Raw genomic sequence first — 20,008 nt, 5'->3', positions numbered from 1 at the left:
TTATTATTGTCTTAGGTTAATAAAAAGATTTCCCATTCCAAAAAACATATGTTAAATACTTGTACAACTAATAAACAGCTTTGTTTTATAGTGTTTTCCTAACTCATGATGTCTAACTCATGATGAAGGTGACAGTTTCATAAGCTGGTTAATAGAACCAGTATGTTGAAGATTGAAATCACTTATCCTAGGAGCATGTTTAATTCATTTCACTTTTAAATTGTTTTATCTCTTTGAAAGAGTACTACATTTTGCAGCCACATTAATGTGCCTCAGTTTCTTCCACAATAAGCTCTTTTTGTATTAGGTTTAGTAGAGAATCTTGGAAGAGGTATACCTGGACACCTTTAAGGAGCTTTTGAAACATGGACTTGGCCAGGAACTATTAGGGTATTTTATAAGATTCACAGTTCAGATGGTGACTTATTTTCTCCCAAAGAGCCAAATTAAGACTGTCAACTGGATCCAAATCCATGCTTTCATTTGAAAGCATATTATATCTGCATTATCGTTTTGAAAAATATATGCACTTATTTTCTACTTTGATCTTCAGCAGACATATTGTCAGTGATAATGACTGCTTGGATAAAGCAGAAAATTTTGGTGGGGGGATATGTTGATGATGCTTTGCTTTGTTTTACCTTGACTGGCAGAGGTAATGGCAGGATATTTTTAATATTTCTCAATGATTTTTCTTTTTTTAACGTTAAGCTTCAGATTCCAGATTTTAGATTTGGAGGATTGATTTGGTATTTTCCTTTTCTCTAAATTGAGAGAGATATTAATCGTTCCATTTTTGAAGAGTCTGTTACAAAAATTAGGATTGAAAATATTAGATTACACCTGGGTTCTCTAGCCTGGTTCAAATAGAGAGATGGAAATATGTCTTCAGTTGAAACATGCCTTATAAAAGGGAAAAGTGGGGTAGTGTCCAGATCTTTTCACACAAGAGGCTGTAAGTATTAATCTCAAGATTAATATTGCAACTGTTTTCAACTATTTAACCCAACTTTTTCTTGCTTTTGTATGATAAACTTTGTCATAGTTATATTTAATTTTAACATATACTGGGAGATAATTTTCTTCTCCTTTTTTCAAAGCAAAAAGCCAGAGATAACAGAGCTGCTTTACGCATTAATAAAGTACAGATGTCAAATGATTCCATGAAAAGGCAGCAACAGCAAGATAGCATCGATCCCAGCTCTCGTATTGATTCAGACCTTTTTAAAGATCCACTAAAGCAAAGAGAATCGGAACATGAACAGGAATGGAAATTCAGACAGGTGTGTGTTTCTGTTTCTTTAAGAATTGGCTTTTTAGGACTTCCCTAGTGGTGCAGTCGTTAAGAATCCGCCTGCCAATGCACGGGACATGGGTTCGAGCCCTGGCCTAGGAAGATTCCACATACCATGGAGCAGCTAAGCCCATGCGCCACAACTGCTGAGACTGCGCTCTAGAGCCTGCGAGCCACAACTACTGAGCCCGCCTGCCTAGAGCCCGTGCTCCACAACAAGAGAAGCCACCGCAATGAGAAGCCCACACACCGCAATGAAGAATAGCCCCCGCTCGCCGCAACTAGAGAAAGCCCACCCAGCAACGAAGATCCAACGCGGCCAAAAATAAAAAGATAAATTAATTAATTAAAAAAAGAATTTGCTTTTTAAAATTGAATTTTTGCTTTTTGAGAAAAGAGATATTTATGATATAGTTTCAGCTATAGTTCTTAATAGAATATAAAAATTTGATTTAAAATAGACTTTCCTTTCTCAGTAAAATATATTTAAGTTGATTTGGGGAAGTTTTAGTAAATATTATAAACAATATGCTGCCGTAGACATTCGGTATACTATGATGAATAATAGTCTCTCCTCTTGAGGAATTTATAATAGGGGAGCAATCTGGAAACTGATGACATCAAACGAATAAATTTTCTGTTGCTGTTCCCCCCTGCCCCGTGACAGCTATATTCTTCCTTAGCCGTGTGATTGTTTTTTCTTTCCTATTCCAACAGCAAATGCGTCAGAAAAGTAAGCAGCAGGCTAAGATTGAAGCCACCCAGAAGCTGGAGCAGGTGAAGAACGAACAGCAGCAGCAGCAGCAGCAGCAGCAGCAGCAGCAGCAGCAACAGCTGAGCTCCCAGCCTCTCCTGGGGCAACCTGGCCCAGACACGCCGAGCAGCGGGATCCAGAGCCCCCTGGCCCCGCAGCCTGGCAATGGAAGTGCGTCTCCTGCACAGCCCTTCCATAAAGACCTGTTTGCAAAGCAGCTGCCCGGCACCCCCACTTCTGCGCCATCAGATGACGTGTTTGTAAAACCGCAAGCTCCACCCCCTCCTCCGGCGCTGTCCCGGATCTCCGTCCCGGAGAGTCTGTCGCAGGCTCAGGCTTCTCAGCCACCTTCCCCACAGATGTTTTCCCCTGGATCTTCTAACTCCCGGCCGCCATCTCCAGTGGATCCTTATGCGAAAATGGTTGGTACCCCAAGACCACCTCCTGGGGGCCATGGTTTTTCCAGAAGAAATTCTGCACTGGTGGAAAACTGTGCACCTTTATCATCCGTATCTAGGCCCACTCAAATGAACGAGACGACAGCAAACAGGCCATCCCCAGTCAGAGATTTATGTTCTTCCTCCACAGCAAGTAGTGACCCCTATGCAAAGCCTCCAGACACACCTAGGCCTGTGATGACAGATCCATTTCCCAAACCCTTAGGCCTACCCCGGTCTCCTGTAGTTTCTGAACAAACTGCAAAAGGTCCTTTAGCATCTGGAACCAATGACCACTTTACTAAACCATCTCCTAGGGCAGATGCGTTTCAAAGACAACGGATACCGGATCCATATGCTCGACCCTTGTTGACACCTGCACCTCTCGATAGTGGTCCCGGACCTTTTAAAGCTCCGATGCAGCCACCCCCATCCTCCCAGGACCCTTATGGATCAGTGTCACAGGCACCAAGGCGACTGCCTGTCGACCCTTATGAAAGGCCTGCTTTGACACCACGACCTGTAGATAACTTCTCTCATAACCAGTCAAGTGATCCATATAGCCAGCCTCCCATCACCCCACATCCGGCAATGAATGAATCTTTTGCTCATCCTTCAAGGGCTTTTTCCCAGCCTGGAACCATATCAAGGCCAACATCTCAGGACCCATATTCCCAACCTCCAGGAACTCCACGTCCTGTTGTAGATTCCTATTCCCAGCCCCCAGGAACATCTCGCTCCAATCCAGACCCCTATTCTCAACCTCCTGGAACTCCCCGGCCCACCACCATCGATCCGTATAGTCAGCAGCCACCAACCCCGAGGCCGTCTGCACAGGCAGACTTGTTTGTTACATCTGTGGCTAATCAGAGACGTTCTGATCCACGTGCTCACCCTCCTGGAACACCGAGACCTGGAATTTCTGTTCCTTACTCCCAACCACCAGCAATACCGAGGCCGAGGATTTCAGAGGGTTTTACTAGGTCCTCAATGACAAGACCCGTCCTCATGCCAAATCAGGATCCTTTCCTGCAGGCAGCACAAAATCGAGCAGCAGCCTTACCTGGCCCTTTGGTGAGGCCACCTGATGCGTGTTCCCAGACACCCAGGCCACCTGGACCTGGTCTTTCAGATGCTTTTAGCCGTGTCTCCCCATCTGCCCCTCGTGACCCCTACGATCAGACTCCTGTGACCCCAAGGTCTCAGTCTGACACTTTCGGAACAAGTCAGGTTGCCCACGATGTCGCTGATCAGCCACGGCCTAGATCAGAGGGGAGCTTCAGTGCACCTTCCAACTCACCCATGAGTTCTCAAGGCCAGCAGTTCTCTGGTGTGTCCCAGCTTCCCGGACCTGTACCGACCTCAGGAGTCACCGATACACAGAGCACTGTAAACATGTCTCAAGCAGATACAGAGAAATTGAGACAGGTAAACAGGTTGAATGTTCTCAGATGTTTTAAATGTATTATTTGAGAAAGCTATTCATTTTATCAAATTGAGTAATTTATATACAGCTGTTAAAGTCAATCTTTTCTGTAGAATTTGTCATACTGCGAGGAAGAAAAATGACATTGGTAAAATCAACACTGATGAATTGGACTTATTCTTTTATCTAATTTCAGTTTTCATGAGTTGGTAGGGGAATTCTTAAATACGAAGGGTTCAGTTTTGTGATAGTTGTATGGCAAGGAAAAGGACCCAGATCATCACTTTATTTTTTATAACCGATTGAATATTTAAGTGTAACTAGTGTTTTATCATACTTTGAAATATTACGGTATTTTAAACATTACCATAGTCAAGTATCCGAAGCGTTGAGACTTAAAAAGCCACTACTTTTTAAAAAGTCCCGGTCCTTTTTTGTTTCTTTCCATTCAGCGACAGAAGTTACGTGAAATCATCCTCCAGCAGCAACAGCAGAAGAAGCTGGCAGGTCGACAGGAGAAAGGGTCACAGGACCCAGGAGCAGTGCCTCATCCGGGGCCCCTGCAGCACTGGCAGCCGGAGAGTGTCAGCCAGGCTTTTACTAGGCCTCCACCCCCCTATCCTGGGAGCATCAGGTCTTCCATTGGCCCTCCTCTAGGACCTAGATATGCTGTTTTCCCAAAAGATCCACGTGGCCCCTATACTCCTGATGTTACTGGTATGGGGATGAGACCTCATGGATTTAGGTAACGCTTTTAGTTTCGTGACAGATTTAAATTGCTAATAGAAGGGAATATGCACAACTGAAATTATTTTGTTTGGGACCATTTTTTAATTGTAGTATAGTTCATTTACAATGTTGTGTTAGTTTCAGGTGTACAGCAAAGGGATTCGGTGTCTTTTTAATGTGTGTATATATATATATATATGTATATACTTTGAAATTACTCTTAATCAAGAAGTTTATGCTGTTTTTTACTTTTTGATCCCTTTGAGATATGATCAACATTATTTTTCACTAATGGGAGGTCGTGGGTTTTTCTTTAAGGTCCTCAGTACTCAAGAGAGTGTAAAAGCACTCCCTTTGTTATTAAATATTGACTGTCCTAGCCTTACGTCACAGCCACAGCGATGTCGTTTATCCTACCAGTCAAACCTTTAAAATGTAACTGCCATATTCCTTCAAAGCCTCCTGTGATGTGATGAGTGAGAATTATTCTCTCCCTAGATTTTTAATTTTAAATTACATGGTAAATATTTGTGGGAATTTCCAAATTGAAAGGATGTTTTCCTGTAGGAATTTTTTGTGATGAGTGGTTTCCATCTTTGAAGTGGCTAGTAGAACAATCAAAGCCAAATGTAGGCCTGAGTTATAATAAGGTATTATACTATTATAATATAATAACACTTCTTTAACATATGCTTTTCGTTTTATCAGATATAGTTTTTAGTCTAATACCTACCTCCATGTTAAAGTCTTACCCTTGTTTTCCTTTTTCCTTTCTCCTTACTTTTGCCTGCTGCTCTGTTTTATATTTACTTGTAAATTGCCTTTAGTTTTTTCTAGAATGAGGTACAATATAAATAAAAGTATTTCTATAATTTATTCATTTACTGAATCTTTGCAGATAATGCCTATCATTCTTTGTCTTACTACCCCCAGTCCTCATTCCTTTCAAACAAATAATAGGTTAACCTGTCCAGTCATCATGCCTTTGTTTTCTCATGTGCAGAGGCCTATAAAGTCTCTCTAGTACAATTCATTAGACCTCCTACCTTCATTCAAGCATCCCCCCAAATCAGCTTCCTTCGTATCATAGCCTCCCTAAATATAGAAAAAAGAAATGGACTCCTTTGCAACTCCAATAGTATGTGCTGATTTCTAAGCAACTGATTCCATCTCCTTGGCGGCTTTGCTTTGTCTTTGTCTATGTTATCTGTTAGATCATATACCTTTAGAGCTCGGATATAGTATTTATTATAGGGTACTCGACAAAAATTTACTTGCATATAGATACTTTATAAGTAGTTGCTAATGGTGATTATTTTGTTTTTGCTAAGTCATTGTATTTGGCCACATTAATTTTGTATCTGCGTTTAATCTAAAACTTTTCCTTTTTATCAACCTAACTCAGTTCAGCATAATACTTTATATTGACTATATGCTTTTTTAATGTCTTCTTTTAGATTTGGATTTCCAGGAGGTAGTCATGGTACCTTGTCAAGTCAGGAACGCTTCCTTGTACCTCCTCAACAAATACAAGGATCTGGAGTTCCTCCACAGCTGAGAAGATCTATGTCTGTAGATATACCCAGGCCTTTAAATAACTCACAAACGAATAATCCGGGTGGACTTCCTCCACATTTTTCGCCCCAGAGCCTGTCAGTTCAGCAGCATAACATACTGGGCCAAGCGTTTATTGAATTGAGGCACAGGACCCCGGAGGGAAGGCCTCGGGTGCCCTTCCCTGCTTCTCCTGGCAACGTCATAGAGGCACCTTCTCATCCAAGACATGGAAACTTCATTCCCCGGCCAGACTTTCCAGGCCCGAGGCACACAGACCCCATGAGACGACCTTCCCAAGGGCTCCCTCATCAGCTGCCTGTGCATCCAAATTTGGAACAAGTGCCGCCACCTCAGCAAGAGCAAAGCCACCCTGTCCATTCATCTTCTATGGTCATGAGGTCTCTGAGCCACCCCTTAGGTGGTGAGTTTTCAGAGGCCCCTTTGTCAACGTCGACACCAGCTGAAACAACATCTGATAGTTTACAGATAACCACCCAGTCTTCTGGTGGTCTCGAAGAAAAGCTTGATTCTGATGACCCATCTGTCAAAGAACTAGATGTTAAAGACCTCGAGGGGGTTGAAGTCAAAGACTTAGATGATGAAGATCTGGAAAATTTAAATCTAGATACAGAAGATGGCAAGGGAGATGAATTGGATACTTTAGGTAATTTGGAAGCTAATGATCCCAACCTAGATGACCTCTTAAGGTCAGGAGAATTTGATATCATTGCATATACAGATCCAGAACTTGACCTGGGAGATAAGAAAAGCATGTTTAACGAGGAACTAGACCTTAATGTTCCAATTGATGATAAGTTAGATAATCAGTGTGTATCTGTTGAACCCCCAAAAAAGGAGCAAGATGACAAAAGTATGGTTCCTTCTGATAAACATTCTCCTTGGAAAAAATCCACTGTCAGCAGTGAGATTAAAACAGAAGTACTGTCTCCAGATTCTAAAGGGGAAACCAAATGTGAAAGTGAGAAAAGTGATGAGGGTAAAGATACTGCTGATGCTCCCTGCCCTCAGGCCCCTGCTCATACAGAGGCGAAAGATGGGGAACAAGCTTCCTTGCAGTCCTGTGATGCAGATTTACTTGAGAAAAGAACTAATCGAGAAATGGCTGGCTCCAACACAAGTGTTCGTGGGTCCACTCAGCTGCCTGCTGAAGATGTGATAAACTCTTGCAGCATACCTGGATCAACTCCAGTTCTCTCAAGTTTACTTGCTAATGAAAAATCTGATAATTCAGACGTTAGGCCATTGGGGTCTCCACCACCAACTTTGCCGGCCTCACCGTCCAGTCACGTGTCAAGTTTGCCTCCCCCTCTGATGACACCACCTGGTCATGCTCTGGATAATACCTTGAGTTCTAATGTGACAGCAGTCCCTAGATTAAACCACGCTTTCCCTCAGGGCGTGCAGGTGAGTCCAGGATTCATTCAGGGTCAGCCAACAGTGCATCGCAGTTTTGGAACAGGGAAGCCTGTGAATCAGACTGTACCTCTGACGAGTCAGTCTGCTGCCAGCGGCATGTCTGGGCCCCAGCAGCTGATGGTCCCTCAGACGGCCGCCCAGCAGAATAGAGAGAGGCCCCTCCTTCTGGAGGAGCAGCCTCTACTTCTGCAGGACCTTCTGGATCAAGAGAGACAAGAACAGCAACAGCAGAGACAGATGCAAGCCATGATCCGCCAGCGGTCTGAGCCGTTCTTCCCCAACATCGGTAGGCATTCCTCGGAGTTTCAGAAACAATTACTGTGGGCGTGGGGTGGGGTGCAGTATGCTTACAAGATTTGTGTATTAAATTACGTGTGGACTAGAGCACTGAGGGCTGTATTTCTGGTCCTCCTTCAGCTTTGAAATGAACATGATTCAGAGTTTTAGATTCCTCCCAGGTACATCAAGAGATTCAAAACTCTGAGTTTCAGACTTTCTCAAGTCTGTCTTTTATGGGATTGTTTAATAGAAATAAATCTTTTTTAGTTCCTGACTTCTCACCATTATTACCATGTATTTTCAGAGTCACTGAAAGGTGAATTTAAAGGAACCCTGCTAGGAGTAAACTTCTTACTGTCCTTTTATGCACAATGAATGCTTGGCATTTTTTTTGGTTATATGAAGCTCTTTAACTTACTTCCAATAGCTTACTAATTTGGGGAACGCCCCCCCCCAATAGAACAGCAATGCAGTAAAAATACCTGAGTGCCTCTAAGAGAAAGAATTAGCAATCAAAGGACACACGTCCAAGGAATGCTTTCTTCTAAACAGTAAAACTGACCTGTCCTTCATACATTACCAATTCCATCGTATTGGTACATTTCTTTTTTATTTATATGCAAAGAGGTTTTTTGTCAGTTGCATGTGTTTCTTGTAAGAAATTGATACATTTTTCTCCTAAAGAGTAATAACCAATTTAGTGGAATTCCTTAGTATTGGTAATAACTGCAAATTCTCATTCATGGTGGAACATTACTAAAGAAGCAATTCTGCTTAGAATTGTGAAAGTTTGGATGAAAGGAATTGCATTGCTTTAGATTACTGGTGTAATCTCTCTTACATTCGACAAGCACCTTGTTTTGATTCTTGCAGTACTAACGTATTAAAAGTGTGGATCACTTAGATGGGATTAAATTCAGGATGAGGTTCTTGGCATCTCATAATTCCTTCCTTACCTGGTATAGGACCTATAATAGTGATTACTAAATAATAAGGAATAAGAGTCTGTAAGTTACATAATGTTTGTGATAGTTATGTTACCTTTTAGTGTCGCTTGAACCACATGCTATGAAATCAGTAACTTTAAAATATATTTCTTCTTTAGATTTTGATGCAATTACAGATCCTATAATGAAAGCCAAAATGGTGGCCCTTAAAGGCATAAATAAAGTGATGGCACAAAACAATATGGGCATGCCACCAATGGTTATGAACAGGTAGGTGAAGATGTTTCTCATTCTTACTGTGCATCAGGAAGTGCGTGAAATTATTACTGGTTACTAGAAGGAGCGTATAGTAACTCAAAACTTGTATTCTAGGAATGAACAATAAATATTTCAATTGGTTGTGATGTCAGCTGAATACAATCAAATGCAAAATGCTGTACAAATGTAAAGGTTAAATTTCCATTCGTTTCAGGGTAAACATAATAAAACATCATAGAATGGTTTGAAAGATTGACTTGATTAAGCAGGAAATCCAAAGTATTTAAGTGTATGCCTGTTTAAATACCTTTAGAATAGTTAATGCTAACCAAAAGCTGCATGGGACAGACTTCCTTCATCCTGAATAGGTGAGGATGAGAGGATAAGCAGGAAAATAGAAATTAAACTGTTCTGTGCTGAGAACAAAAGATAGTTTATTTCAGCCTGTGACTATTTTTTATTCCATCAGAGGACATTTGAAAGTTAGCATTTGGAAACTTTATAAGCCTTTTCACTATTAGCAGAAAAAATGGAAAATTATACGTTAGAGAAGATTATGAGTTACTTGAGTATCTGAATTTTTGAAATTAGGTATTTACACCCCCTAAGGGGTATTAAATAACCACAGGTAGTGTTTCATAAGTTTTGCTCATGGACCATCGTCAGAATTATGTGGTAGTTTTTTAAAAAAATTCAGGTTCATTTACTCAACCACAAACCTACTGAATCAGAATATCTGGAGATGGTGCTTGTATGTCTGTAGTTTTAGTGAGCGCCATGGGCAATTCTTATGCATATTGCTGTTTGAGAACCTCTTTCAATAGAGTAGGCATAGAGCCTCAATTTAGCTTAATTACCTTGTTGAATGTGGATGATTATGGAATTGAATATGAAATGTACATGAATTTATGATAAACATGATCTTTCAAATAAATTGGGAATCCTTAAAGGTGCTGTGTTGAGATACTTTGGAAATGGTTAAGGAGCATTATTTTTGTTTGTTTTTGTTTTTTAAATTATTTTATTTACTTATGTCTGCGTCAGGTCTTTGTTGCCGCGCACGGGCTTTCTCTAGTTGGGGCGAGCGGGGGCTACCCTTCGTTGTGGTGCGCAGGCTTCTCATTGCGGTGGCTTCTCTTGTTGTGGAGCACGGGCTCTAGGCACGCGGGCTCAGTAGTTGTGGCACGCGGGCTCAGTAGTTGTGGCTTGCGGGTTCTAGAGCGCAGGCTCAGTAGTTGTGGTGCACAGGCTTAGTTGCTCCGCGGCATTCGGGTCTTCCTGGAGCAGGGATGGAACCCGTGTCCCCTGCATTGGCAGGCGGATTCTTAACCACTGCACCACCAGGGAATTCCAAGAAGCATTGTTGAGATCAAAGAAGAGATTGTACTTTCTAATGATTTTCATTATTTTATTATTATTTTTTTAAATACATTTGATGTGTTTTTTAATCTGTCACAGCTGTTAACCTTAGCGATGTTCAAATTGACCATTCTTGGCCAGTGGGAGCTTATTCTAGAAGGCTCCTCAGGTTTTTTAAAAAATTAATTATATATTATTTATTTTTGGCTGCATTGGGTCTTTGTTGCTGTGCATGGGCTTTCTCTAGTTGTGGCGAGCGGGGGCTACTCTTGGTTGCGGTGCGTGGGCTTCTCATTGCGGTGGCTTCTCTTGTTGCAGAGCACAGGCTCTAGGTGTGCGGGCTTCAGTAGTTGTGGCTTGTGGGCTCTAGAGTGCAGACTCAGTAGTTGTGGCACACAGGCTTAGTTGCTCCGTGGCATGTGAGATCTTCCTGGACCAGGGCTTGAACCTGTGTCCCCTGCACTGGCAGGTGGATTCTCAACCACTGCGCCACCAGGGAAGTCCCGGTTTTCATTATTGCACAATGTCTATTAACACTATTTCTGTGTCACAGGGCTTCTTAACTTTTTTATGTCATGAACTTTTTTGACATCCCAGTGAAGCCTGAACTCCTCAGAATATTTTAATGCAAAACCAAAAACATTGGTTTTACAGAGGAAATCAATTATATTTGAAATATAGTTAACTTAAATATAAAAGTTACAGCATATGGTGCTTCTCTAATGCATTAATAAATTTGGCAGTAAGTCTAATAACTACCATAATTTCAAAATAGTGATGAACTTAAGTGACCTATGAGGTATGTGCAACAACTTCTGCTATGAAAATTATGGGAGTTCTGTTGGTGCAAAGTCACAGTACTGCTGATAATATTGTAGTTTGCTGAGCATAGTCAAAATAGAAGGAAATGCTGAATTTAATTCTGTACGTACTTTAAAATATGGACCTGAGAATCAGAACCCCTGCTCCTTCAGCATCATGTCTGTATCACTCAGGTACACTGATGTGTTAGTCGTCAGGTGTGTTGTTAGCCCTTCTGCTGAGCACTTTGAAGAAGGAGAGGTGATGGTCCTTCCTTCAAGTGATGTCATAAGTTGACTGAGGGTGATAGACAGTGAGTGCTTTTGGGATTATGAGATTATTCCACACCAGGGCTGTAGTGGAGCCAGGGGGTAACAGATGAATCAAAAAGCTGAGTAAAAAAATTAAAAAGCATATTTTCCAAATTCTGATAGTACTCAGATATTAAGGTACAGTGTTTGAAAAATAATTTGCAAAATATAATCTTGTTATGTTGACGCATTTGGTAATTCTAGGGGCAGTGTTTTCATCAAAGCAGTAATGTTTCTGTGAAGTTTTTAATTAGAGTAAGTAACGTTTTGCCAGATATTTTGGACCATATAGACTTTCTCTTGGTCAGTGACCAGCTTTTGGTTTGCTTTAACATTTAGATATAAAAATGTATGAAAATTTTTTCTTTATTTATTTTTTTCACATCTTTATTGGAGTATAAATGCTTTACAATGTTGTATTAGTTTCTGCTGTACAACAAAGTGAATCAGCCATATGCATACATACATCCCCATATCCCCTCCTCTTGAGCCTCCCTCCCACCCTCCCTATCCCACCCCTCTAAGTGGTCACAAATCACCAAGCTGATCTCCCTGTGCTATGCAGCAGCTTCCCACTAGCCATCCATTTTAAAAAATGTATGAAGTCAGAATGGCCATCATCAAAAAATCTAGAAACAATAAATGCTGGAGAGGGTGTGAAGAAAAGGGAACACTCTTGCACTGTTGGTGGGAACGTAAATTGATACAGCCGCTATGGAGAACAGTATGGAGGTTCCTTAAAAAACTAAAAATAGAACTACCATACGACCCAGCAATCCCACTACTGGGCATATACCCTGAGAAAACCATAATTCAAAAAGAGTCATGTACCAAAATGTTCATTTCAGCTCTATTTACAGTAGCCAGGACATGGAAGCAACCTAAGTGTCCATCAACAGATGAATGGATAAAGAAGATGTGGCACATATATACAATGGAATATTACTCAGCCATAAAAAGAAACGAAATTGAGTTATTTGTAGTGAGGTGGATGGACCTAGAGTCTGTCATACAGAGTGAAGTAAGTCAGAAAGAGAAAAACAAATACCATATGCTAACACATACATATGGAATCTAAGAAAAAAAATAAAAAGTCATAGAGACCCTAGGGATAAGACGGGAATAAAGACACAGACCTACTAGAGAATGGACTTGAGGATATGGGGAGGGGGAAGGGTAAGCTGTGACAAAGTGAGAGAGTGGCATGGACATATATACACTACCAAATGTAAAATAGATAGCTAGTGGGAAGCAGCCGCATAGCACAGGGAGATCAGCTCGGTGCTTTGTGACCACCTAGAGGGGTGGGATAGGCAAGGTGGGAGGGAGGGAGATGCAAGAGGGAAGAGATATGGGAACATATGTATATGTATAACTGATTCACTTTGTTATAAAGCAGAAGCTAATACACCATTGTAAAGCAATTATACTCCAATAAAGATGTTTAAAAAAATGTATGAAACTTCTTAATTGAGATCCATCTTTTGTTTTAGGATGCAAAAGTTTTTGTAAGCTACCAACTTTTTTTTTTTTTTTTTTTTTTTTTGCGGTACGCGGGCCTCTCACTGTTGTGGCCTCTCCCTTTGCGGAGCACAGGCTCCAGACGCGCAGGCTCAGCGGCCATGGCTCATGGGCCCAGCCGCTCTGCTGAATGTGGGATCTTCTCGGGCCGGGGCACGAACCCGTGTCCCCTGCATCGGCAGGCGGACTCTCAACCACTGCGCCACTAGGGAAGCCCCCAACTATTTTTAAATAAACATTGGAACATATAGTTTTAGTACATAAATTCTAAGAAAATTGTCTTCATTATATTTTTCATCTAAAAGGCTTGAGTTAATTTTAAGGTATAATGAGACATTTAACAGCGTGGACCCTCTGGAACAGCCTCATTGACATCGCTGCCCCACTCATCACTGTGGGGAAAGTTACTTAATCTCTCTGAATCTTCCTTTTCATCGAAAGTAAAATGAGGGTAGTAAGAATCCACACTTCACAGAATTGTGTAGTGAGGTTGGGACACAAAAACCAGGGCTTTAGTAAATGTTCTTGATGAGGAAGACACAGCCATTACTCTTTCTTCCCTGGAAGAGAAAATTGTTAAGCACTTAAAAATAATGTTAGTTCCAAATGCTTATCCTTTGATGCTTAGTACTTCCTTTTCACAGGTTCCCCTTTATGGGCCAGTCGGTGACTGGAACACAGACTGGTGATGGTCAGACTCTCCTTCCACAGGCGGTTACTCAGGTACTGCTGCTTGTAACTAGTCCCTTAAGAACGCACGTTTTCCTGTGTCTCTCGCTATTCTTTATGGTGAGGCCTCTTCCAAAAAATAGTAGAAGTCCTAGAATACTGCCAGGATGTACCAGTATTATCAGCTCAGCAGAAATAAAGACATTTTATTATTTTTAAGGGAAAGACAAAGTTTAAAAATTGACAATTTCTGAAAAGGATCTATACATTTAAGGGTAGAAGGTCACTTGGAGGGAAGCCAAATGCTTAGGGTTTGGGGGTTTGCTTTTATTTACTTTCAACTCCACAGAGATATTTTCATGTCCTGCATTTTAGAATTCACTCATTACATTTAAATGTAAAACTGCTATAAAATGTAGAAAATAATGATTATAATCATTTTATTTAGCTACAGATAGTCACGTTCTACAGTTTATTCCTTGGGATAATTTAGTTTTTGAAATATTTACTGTTCACAATAATCAGCTTTAAAAAGTGTAAATATTTAGTGTCAAGGAAAGTAGAATTCAGGAAAGTAGAACTGCTCATTACATACTGTGTTTTCTTTTCTTTTTTTTTTTTTTTCAAGTATCTGCCTGGGTGGGGGGAAGAAAGAGAGAAAGCTACCTATTTTCTTTATGTCTTTTTGGCACTTTCTTTTTCGCCCTGCCAGTTAACGCTTCAGATTTATTATGCTGATAATTATATTCTTTTGATTAAAAAAGAGAGACCATCTGACACAGTGGAAAAAGCATGGGCTTCATAGCTGAGTTTTAAAATAATCTGAGTTCCACTATGAGTTTATTGTTCAACTTTGGGCAAATTTTTTAACTTCTGTTTCCTGATCTGTTCAGTGTTACACCACCTGCTTTGCAGTATTATATGGTTTACATGTAGTGTATTCTGGGTGCTGGTATCATTTTTAGTCATTACCTTGTATACAGCTCATACCTAACAGAATTTGTGACAACTCAGTAAATGCTTTTTCAGAGTTAATTCTGTTTATCAGACTGTTGCCAGGGAATTGTGAGATGATAACTATTTGGTCTCCCTGGAAGATATAAGACATTTAATGAGAAAATAAGAGTAACATTTTTAATTAGTATATATTTGTTTTATTATTTGTGTCTGTTAGAGATATTGGTTTTTGTTCATAAATAACTTTGTGTTGTGGAGTGGAATTTAGTAAATCTGGAACCCATGTTTCAGTCTTAGTTGCAGAAGAAACCAGGTAGATTTCATCAAAAAGTGGGGTTTTACATGGATCTTTAGCTAAGTATAATACTAACACTATTTGATTTGCCCTACTATTATATTTCTGATGAATAACCCCTTACTTCAAACATAATTGTTTTTCAACTGAAATCTAGCAAATATAACAGTTCAGAGATAGTTTAAAATGTTCAGAAATTAGGTTGTCACCACAAAATTCATTCTACTTTTTATAAAAATGAAAGTTTTAAAGATGTCATAAGAAATTAAAGTTCTTTTCCCTTTCCATTTCTTTTTTTCTTTTTCATTTTTTAAAAGTTTTTTTCCCCTTGAACTGAAATGTGGAATAAACCTATTTGTAAATTTTACTTATTTTAGGATGGCAGTATAACACATCAGATTTCTAGGCCTAATCCTCCAAATTTTGGTCCAGGCTTTGTCAGTAAGTATAAATCTAATTAGTTACCTGTTCTCTGGGGATTGCTTGTTTTGCACTATATTTGTGTTCTTTTAAAATCTTGGAGTTAGTTTAGGTGTGTTATTTTAAAAAGTCGAAGTGCCCTCATCTTTTATTAAACATCACTGCCCTATTAGGCATCTTTTCCTCAAGGCATGTATTTCATTGCTTTTTTTTCTGTGCATGAATAATTATGGTTAGAGACAAATATTTTAATACAGAAAAATCATCTTCCCCATTCTCTTCAGTGTTGCTGCTATTTTTTGTATATAGATTGGGCACTTTACAATCTGTAGAATTAAACCACTTCTTTTCTAATGACTGTCTGCCTGAGTGACAAGGACACTAAATGGGAACAGCAAAGGGAAAGGTGAGCTGGGTTAGCAGCATGGTGTGAAGTCAGGGGTGCAGGATGCCATTGATCCTTTCTCGTTACTTTCAGGGGTCCCAAGGTGGTTCAGGATAGCGTTTAAAGTTCTCCCCAAACTGAACCTTTCCGAAATCTTCAGACTGTTTAGCTAACTTTTTTTTCACCATTATTTTTCATTTTGCTCACCTCTGCTCTCCTGGTTCCAGAAACCAGAAAGGCTTTCCTTGCGGTAGGTCTCATTCTACCAGAAGCAGAACTTCTGAAATCTTGTGAAAAAGCCTGTTCTGAAAAATGCCCTTCAAATTTAGTAGACTAGATTTCAAGTTCATACATGTACTGGAACTTCTGGGTTTAAGAAAAAACCCAAAGTCTGACCTTTTGAAATTACCCCTGCACTAATTATTATAATTTGCATACATATTCGCATTAAAAACAAGTAAACAACTGTAACCAACTGGCTTTTTCTGGCTTTATTGTGCCCATTGGCTTTGGTTGGATTCTTATTGTATGACAATATTCTGTTATCATTGATGTAATTTTTCAGCTAATGTCCTTCTTGGAATTGTATTTATTTATTTCTTTGTCTTAAAGTGAGTCAAAAAGGTATATTCTGAATTTCACAACCATAAGGTGACTTTTTTTTTTTGAACTTGGCATCAGGTGAAGTAAAGTGCCCTTAAAGAATTAAGAAGGAATATTGCTACAAGATGAAGAGATACAACTATTTGGGGAGATATTAATGACAGTCATACAAGTAGAGAAGATTTTACTTGATTAATGGGTTATTTATAGACATATAAATGACAGAATTCATAAAAATTACCAATGTTTTTAACTTACGGATTTCCTCTATAAAACAGACTTCATTTTGGTCCTTTCTAAAACTTTCTCGGTTCCCTCCCTCATAGTTTAGGACATACTTTCACCATTTAGAAATAGGGGAAACCCATAAACTTAGGAAAATTAGCATGGGAAATGATACCTAATCCATGCTCGGACCTTAATAGGATATGTCTTACTTTGTCTCTTCAAAATCTGTAAAGTTGAATTAATCAAATACAAATATAGTTCAATATATAGTTTGGCTTATGGGTTAGAAAATTTGACAGTTTAGTAGATAAAAAGTGCTCCATTAGATAAGTCTTTTGCTTTTCAAAGATTGGGTTTATAATATTTATAAGTATGAAGTTAGCCTGTGTCCTAAGAACATGCATTCTTTGGTTTTCTTAAATATTTTTCTAAAATCTTATACTTTATATAGTTATTTACTATTATGTTTTCAAAATATCTATTACAAGGTCATGATGAAAATGTTTCCTTACAAAATGGATTTGTGTAACTTATACTGGACTCTTTAGAAAATTGACACAGGTGAATGTTAATTTTTTTCCTCAGATGATTCACAACGTAAACAGTATGAAGAATGGCTTCAGGAGACCCAACAGCTTCTTCAGATGCAGCAGAAATATCTTGAAGAACAAATTGGTGCACACAGGAAATCCAAGAAGGCCCTTTCAGCTAAACAACGTACCGCCAAGAAAGCTGGGCGTGAGTTTCCAGAAGAGGATGCAGAGCAGCTCAAGCACGTCACTGAACAGCAAAGCATGGTTCAGAAGCAGCTAGAACAGGTAACAAATAGGTTTGCAAAATAGAAACAGTTGTTAATGCATAGAATCTTTTGGTCTGTCATTGATTAACTATAAAGGATTTCAATTGGTGTTAAATGGCACACAGAAGTGCACTGTCAGAAGTGACAGCTCTGAGACCTCTTACTACCTGAAGAAATAACCCCTGTCCTTGCCCCAGAGTCGTGGTCACACAGCACGTACTTTCAGTAAGCGCCACTGATGAGAGAAGTTCTCATAATCCTGACCTAGAAGAACTGTTTTCATACTGCTATAGCTAATACGGCTGGGGACATTCAGTTACTTCCCCTGTTCTGAGAAGTCACTGTGCAGAGTCTTAGCTCTCCTGAGGACAGCTCATGGGCAGATCATAGGCTTTCTACTTGGAGTTGACCTTTGCTTTGCCATGTCCTTTGGTTCCTTAGTTTCTAATGGAATTTCAGATAGAGCATTTGAATCATTCTGGTGGGTTTTTTTTTGTTTTTTTTCCCCCATAGTATGTTTTTATTAGTACTCCTTCTCAATATCATTTTGGTCTTAACGTACATTGGTGTATCTTATTTAAAGGACTCATTCCTGAAAAATGAGATCATTTTGCTGTTATCTTCCATTATGAACCTGATGTTTCTGAAAATGCTCCTACTGAAATATCAGTTATACTCAAGAAGAAGTAAAATTTAAATTTTTTATTTAGTGTTCAAAATGTGTTAAGTGGCCACTCCTAGGTATTTACTCAATGAATTAAAAACTTAGGTTCACACACAAACCTGTACACAAATATTGACTGCATCTCTAACACACTCACCAAAAACTGGGAACCCTGGGACTGTCCTTCAGTATCTTGACTGTGGTGATGGCCACACTAATCTCCACCCATGTTAAAGTTCATAGAATTGTACACCAGAAAAGGTCAATCTTGCTTTTGATTGTCAATTTAAATCTTACTCCCAATGTTAATGGTGGAAAGGGAGGAATTCAGAGCAGATTGAACCAGTAAAAATCACAGAAGTGCTTTCTGTGTAGTGACCACAGTTACAGGCCCTGTCTTACCTGACGCTCGCTATAACCTCATGAACAAGGTAGTATTATCACCATGTTACACATGAGGAATCTGCTGAGTCATTGTGGAGGTAGGTGACATAGCTGATCATTGGAGCAGGGATTTCGACTGTGGCGTTTTATCTCCAACCAATAGCTACCACAATAATGTCCCAACAATAAGCTGATTACAATGTGATTTCCATTGTTTAAAACCAGGACTGTTCTGGAATGAGAGATTTCCTTTCTCTTTAAATTTACTTTCTGGGGCCGTGTTTATTTCAAGTAAAAATGCTTTTAAGGATTTCTTTATAACTTATTTTTAGCCTTTTTATTGCCTTCTGGTATTTTTATATAAATTTTTTATGGCGAGGGCCTAGCTTTTGCATATCCATGGATCAAATCCTGTTTAGAAGGTAATACTATACTTGGAAAATAGGACACATCATCTGCTACAACATAGTTGCCAGCAGTCCAGTGTAATCTTATTAAGATAAGCAATTCATGACAGCGTTTTTAAGAGAATTTTAAAATGTCATGGCAAAGGCATGGATCACCACCTTCTGTATTCCAGTTAGTGTTCTGGTGCTTTATGTATGTTCATACTCATTCGCCAATCCGATGGTAATTCCTCAGTTCTAGCTAGTAAGCCAGTCAGGAAAGAGAAGAAAATAAGTAGCAGTTGCCAGCTACAGGAAAATAGACCAGAACCATTATGTGCAGAGAATATGCTAGTCTGCCTGGGAAACTGTTGAAAATAAGTTGAAAACCTATCAGAACTGGCTCAGTGTACTAGTACAGTGCACAAAAATGGAGTGATTTTGGAGGGTATGTACATCATCTTGCACCCCTTTCTCCCAGCCCCCTAAGTGAGGTGGTGTGTCCTTAGGACACGGGTTGTGTCTTCATTGAGGTTGGTCTGTAGCGTCTGCCCACGGGGTACAAAGGCTTCTGGGGATTAATTAACTGACCCCAGTCAGTCATTATATTAGGAGCCTCTTAGGAACTGTTCAAAGCATTACCTCAGAGCTTTTACATATTTCAGAAATTATGATTTGAATATGTTACCCATTAAATTCAAGGAGTTTTATTACCAATCTAGTCTTTTTAACCTGGAGGGGAGGGTGTGATATATGTACTGGTAATTCAACTTGTCTTAACATGTTGTACACTTTTGTATACTTAAGAAATGAAATCTTAGCACATTTAAATGGTTAAAGTTTGAGTTAAATCTCACAGTTAGTCTAACCTTACATATTAATGTAACTTCTAAAGAAGTTACAATTATCTGATTGCTGTGTAGCCTTTATTGTTTTATTTTTTATATGTAGTTTAAATAGTTTATGACTCAGAGAAGGATTTTCTTAAATATTTAGTTCAGAAAAATGTTTTTCAAATTTGTTTTTGTTATTTCATATTTAGAAACATCCTATTATTGAAAAGCTTGGCAGTTTTAGTTGATCCGTCCTTTCTTTTTTTTTTTCCCTT

The 20,008-nt window shown here is 39.4% G+C and overlaps 1 protein-coding gene across 1 annotated transcript in view; it reads left to right on the top strand.

Annotated features, from left to right (window-relative positions):
- The window catches only part of KMT2C (lysine methyltransferase 2C), a gene marked incomplete at both ends in the record, with an annotated part of 286,382 nt that overhangs the window by 240,989 nt on the left and 25,385 nt on the right, over positions 1-20,008 (top strand). Inside the window, 8 exons of the mRNA XM_079711888.1 lie at positions 1,101-1,283; positions 2,012-3,913; positions 4,364-4,656; positions 6,098-7,920; positions 9,019-9,130; positions 13,755-13,833; positions 15,409-15,472; positions 17,253-17,485. Of these exons, the coding sequence (XP_079568014.1) occupies positions 1,101-1,283; positions 2,012-3,913; positions 4,364-4,656; positions 6,098-7,920; positions 9,019-9,130; positions 13,755-13,833; positions 15,409-15,472; positions 17,253-17,485 (4,689 nt within the window). The remainder of the gene's footprint in view (positions 1-1,100; positions 1,284-2,011; positions 3,914-4,363; positions 4,657-6,097; positions 7,921-9,018; positions 9,131-13,754; positions 13,834-15,408; positions 15,473-17,252; positions 17,486-20,008) is intronic.

This window comes from Hyperoodon ampullatus (assembly GCF_949752795.1).
Source record: "Hyperoodon ampullatus genome assembly, chromosome: 9".
Classification (NCBI taxonomy): domain Eukaryota; kingdom Metazoa; phylum Chordata; class Mammalia; order Artiodactyla; family Ziphiidae; genus Hyperoodon; species Hyperoodon ampullatus.
The sequence above is the reverse complement of the archived record's forward strand: the minus strand, read 5'-3'. Positions and strand labels throughout refer to the sequence as shown.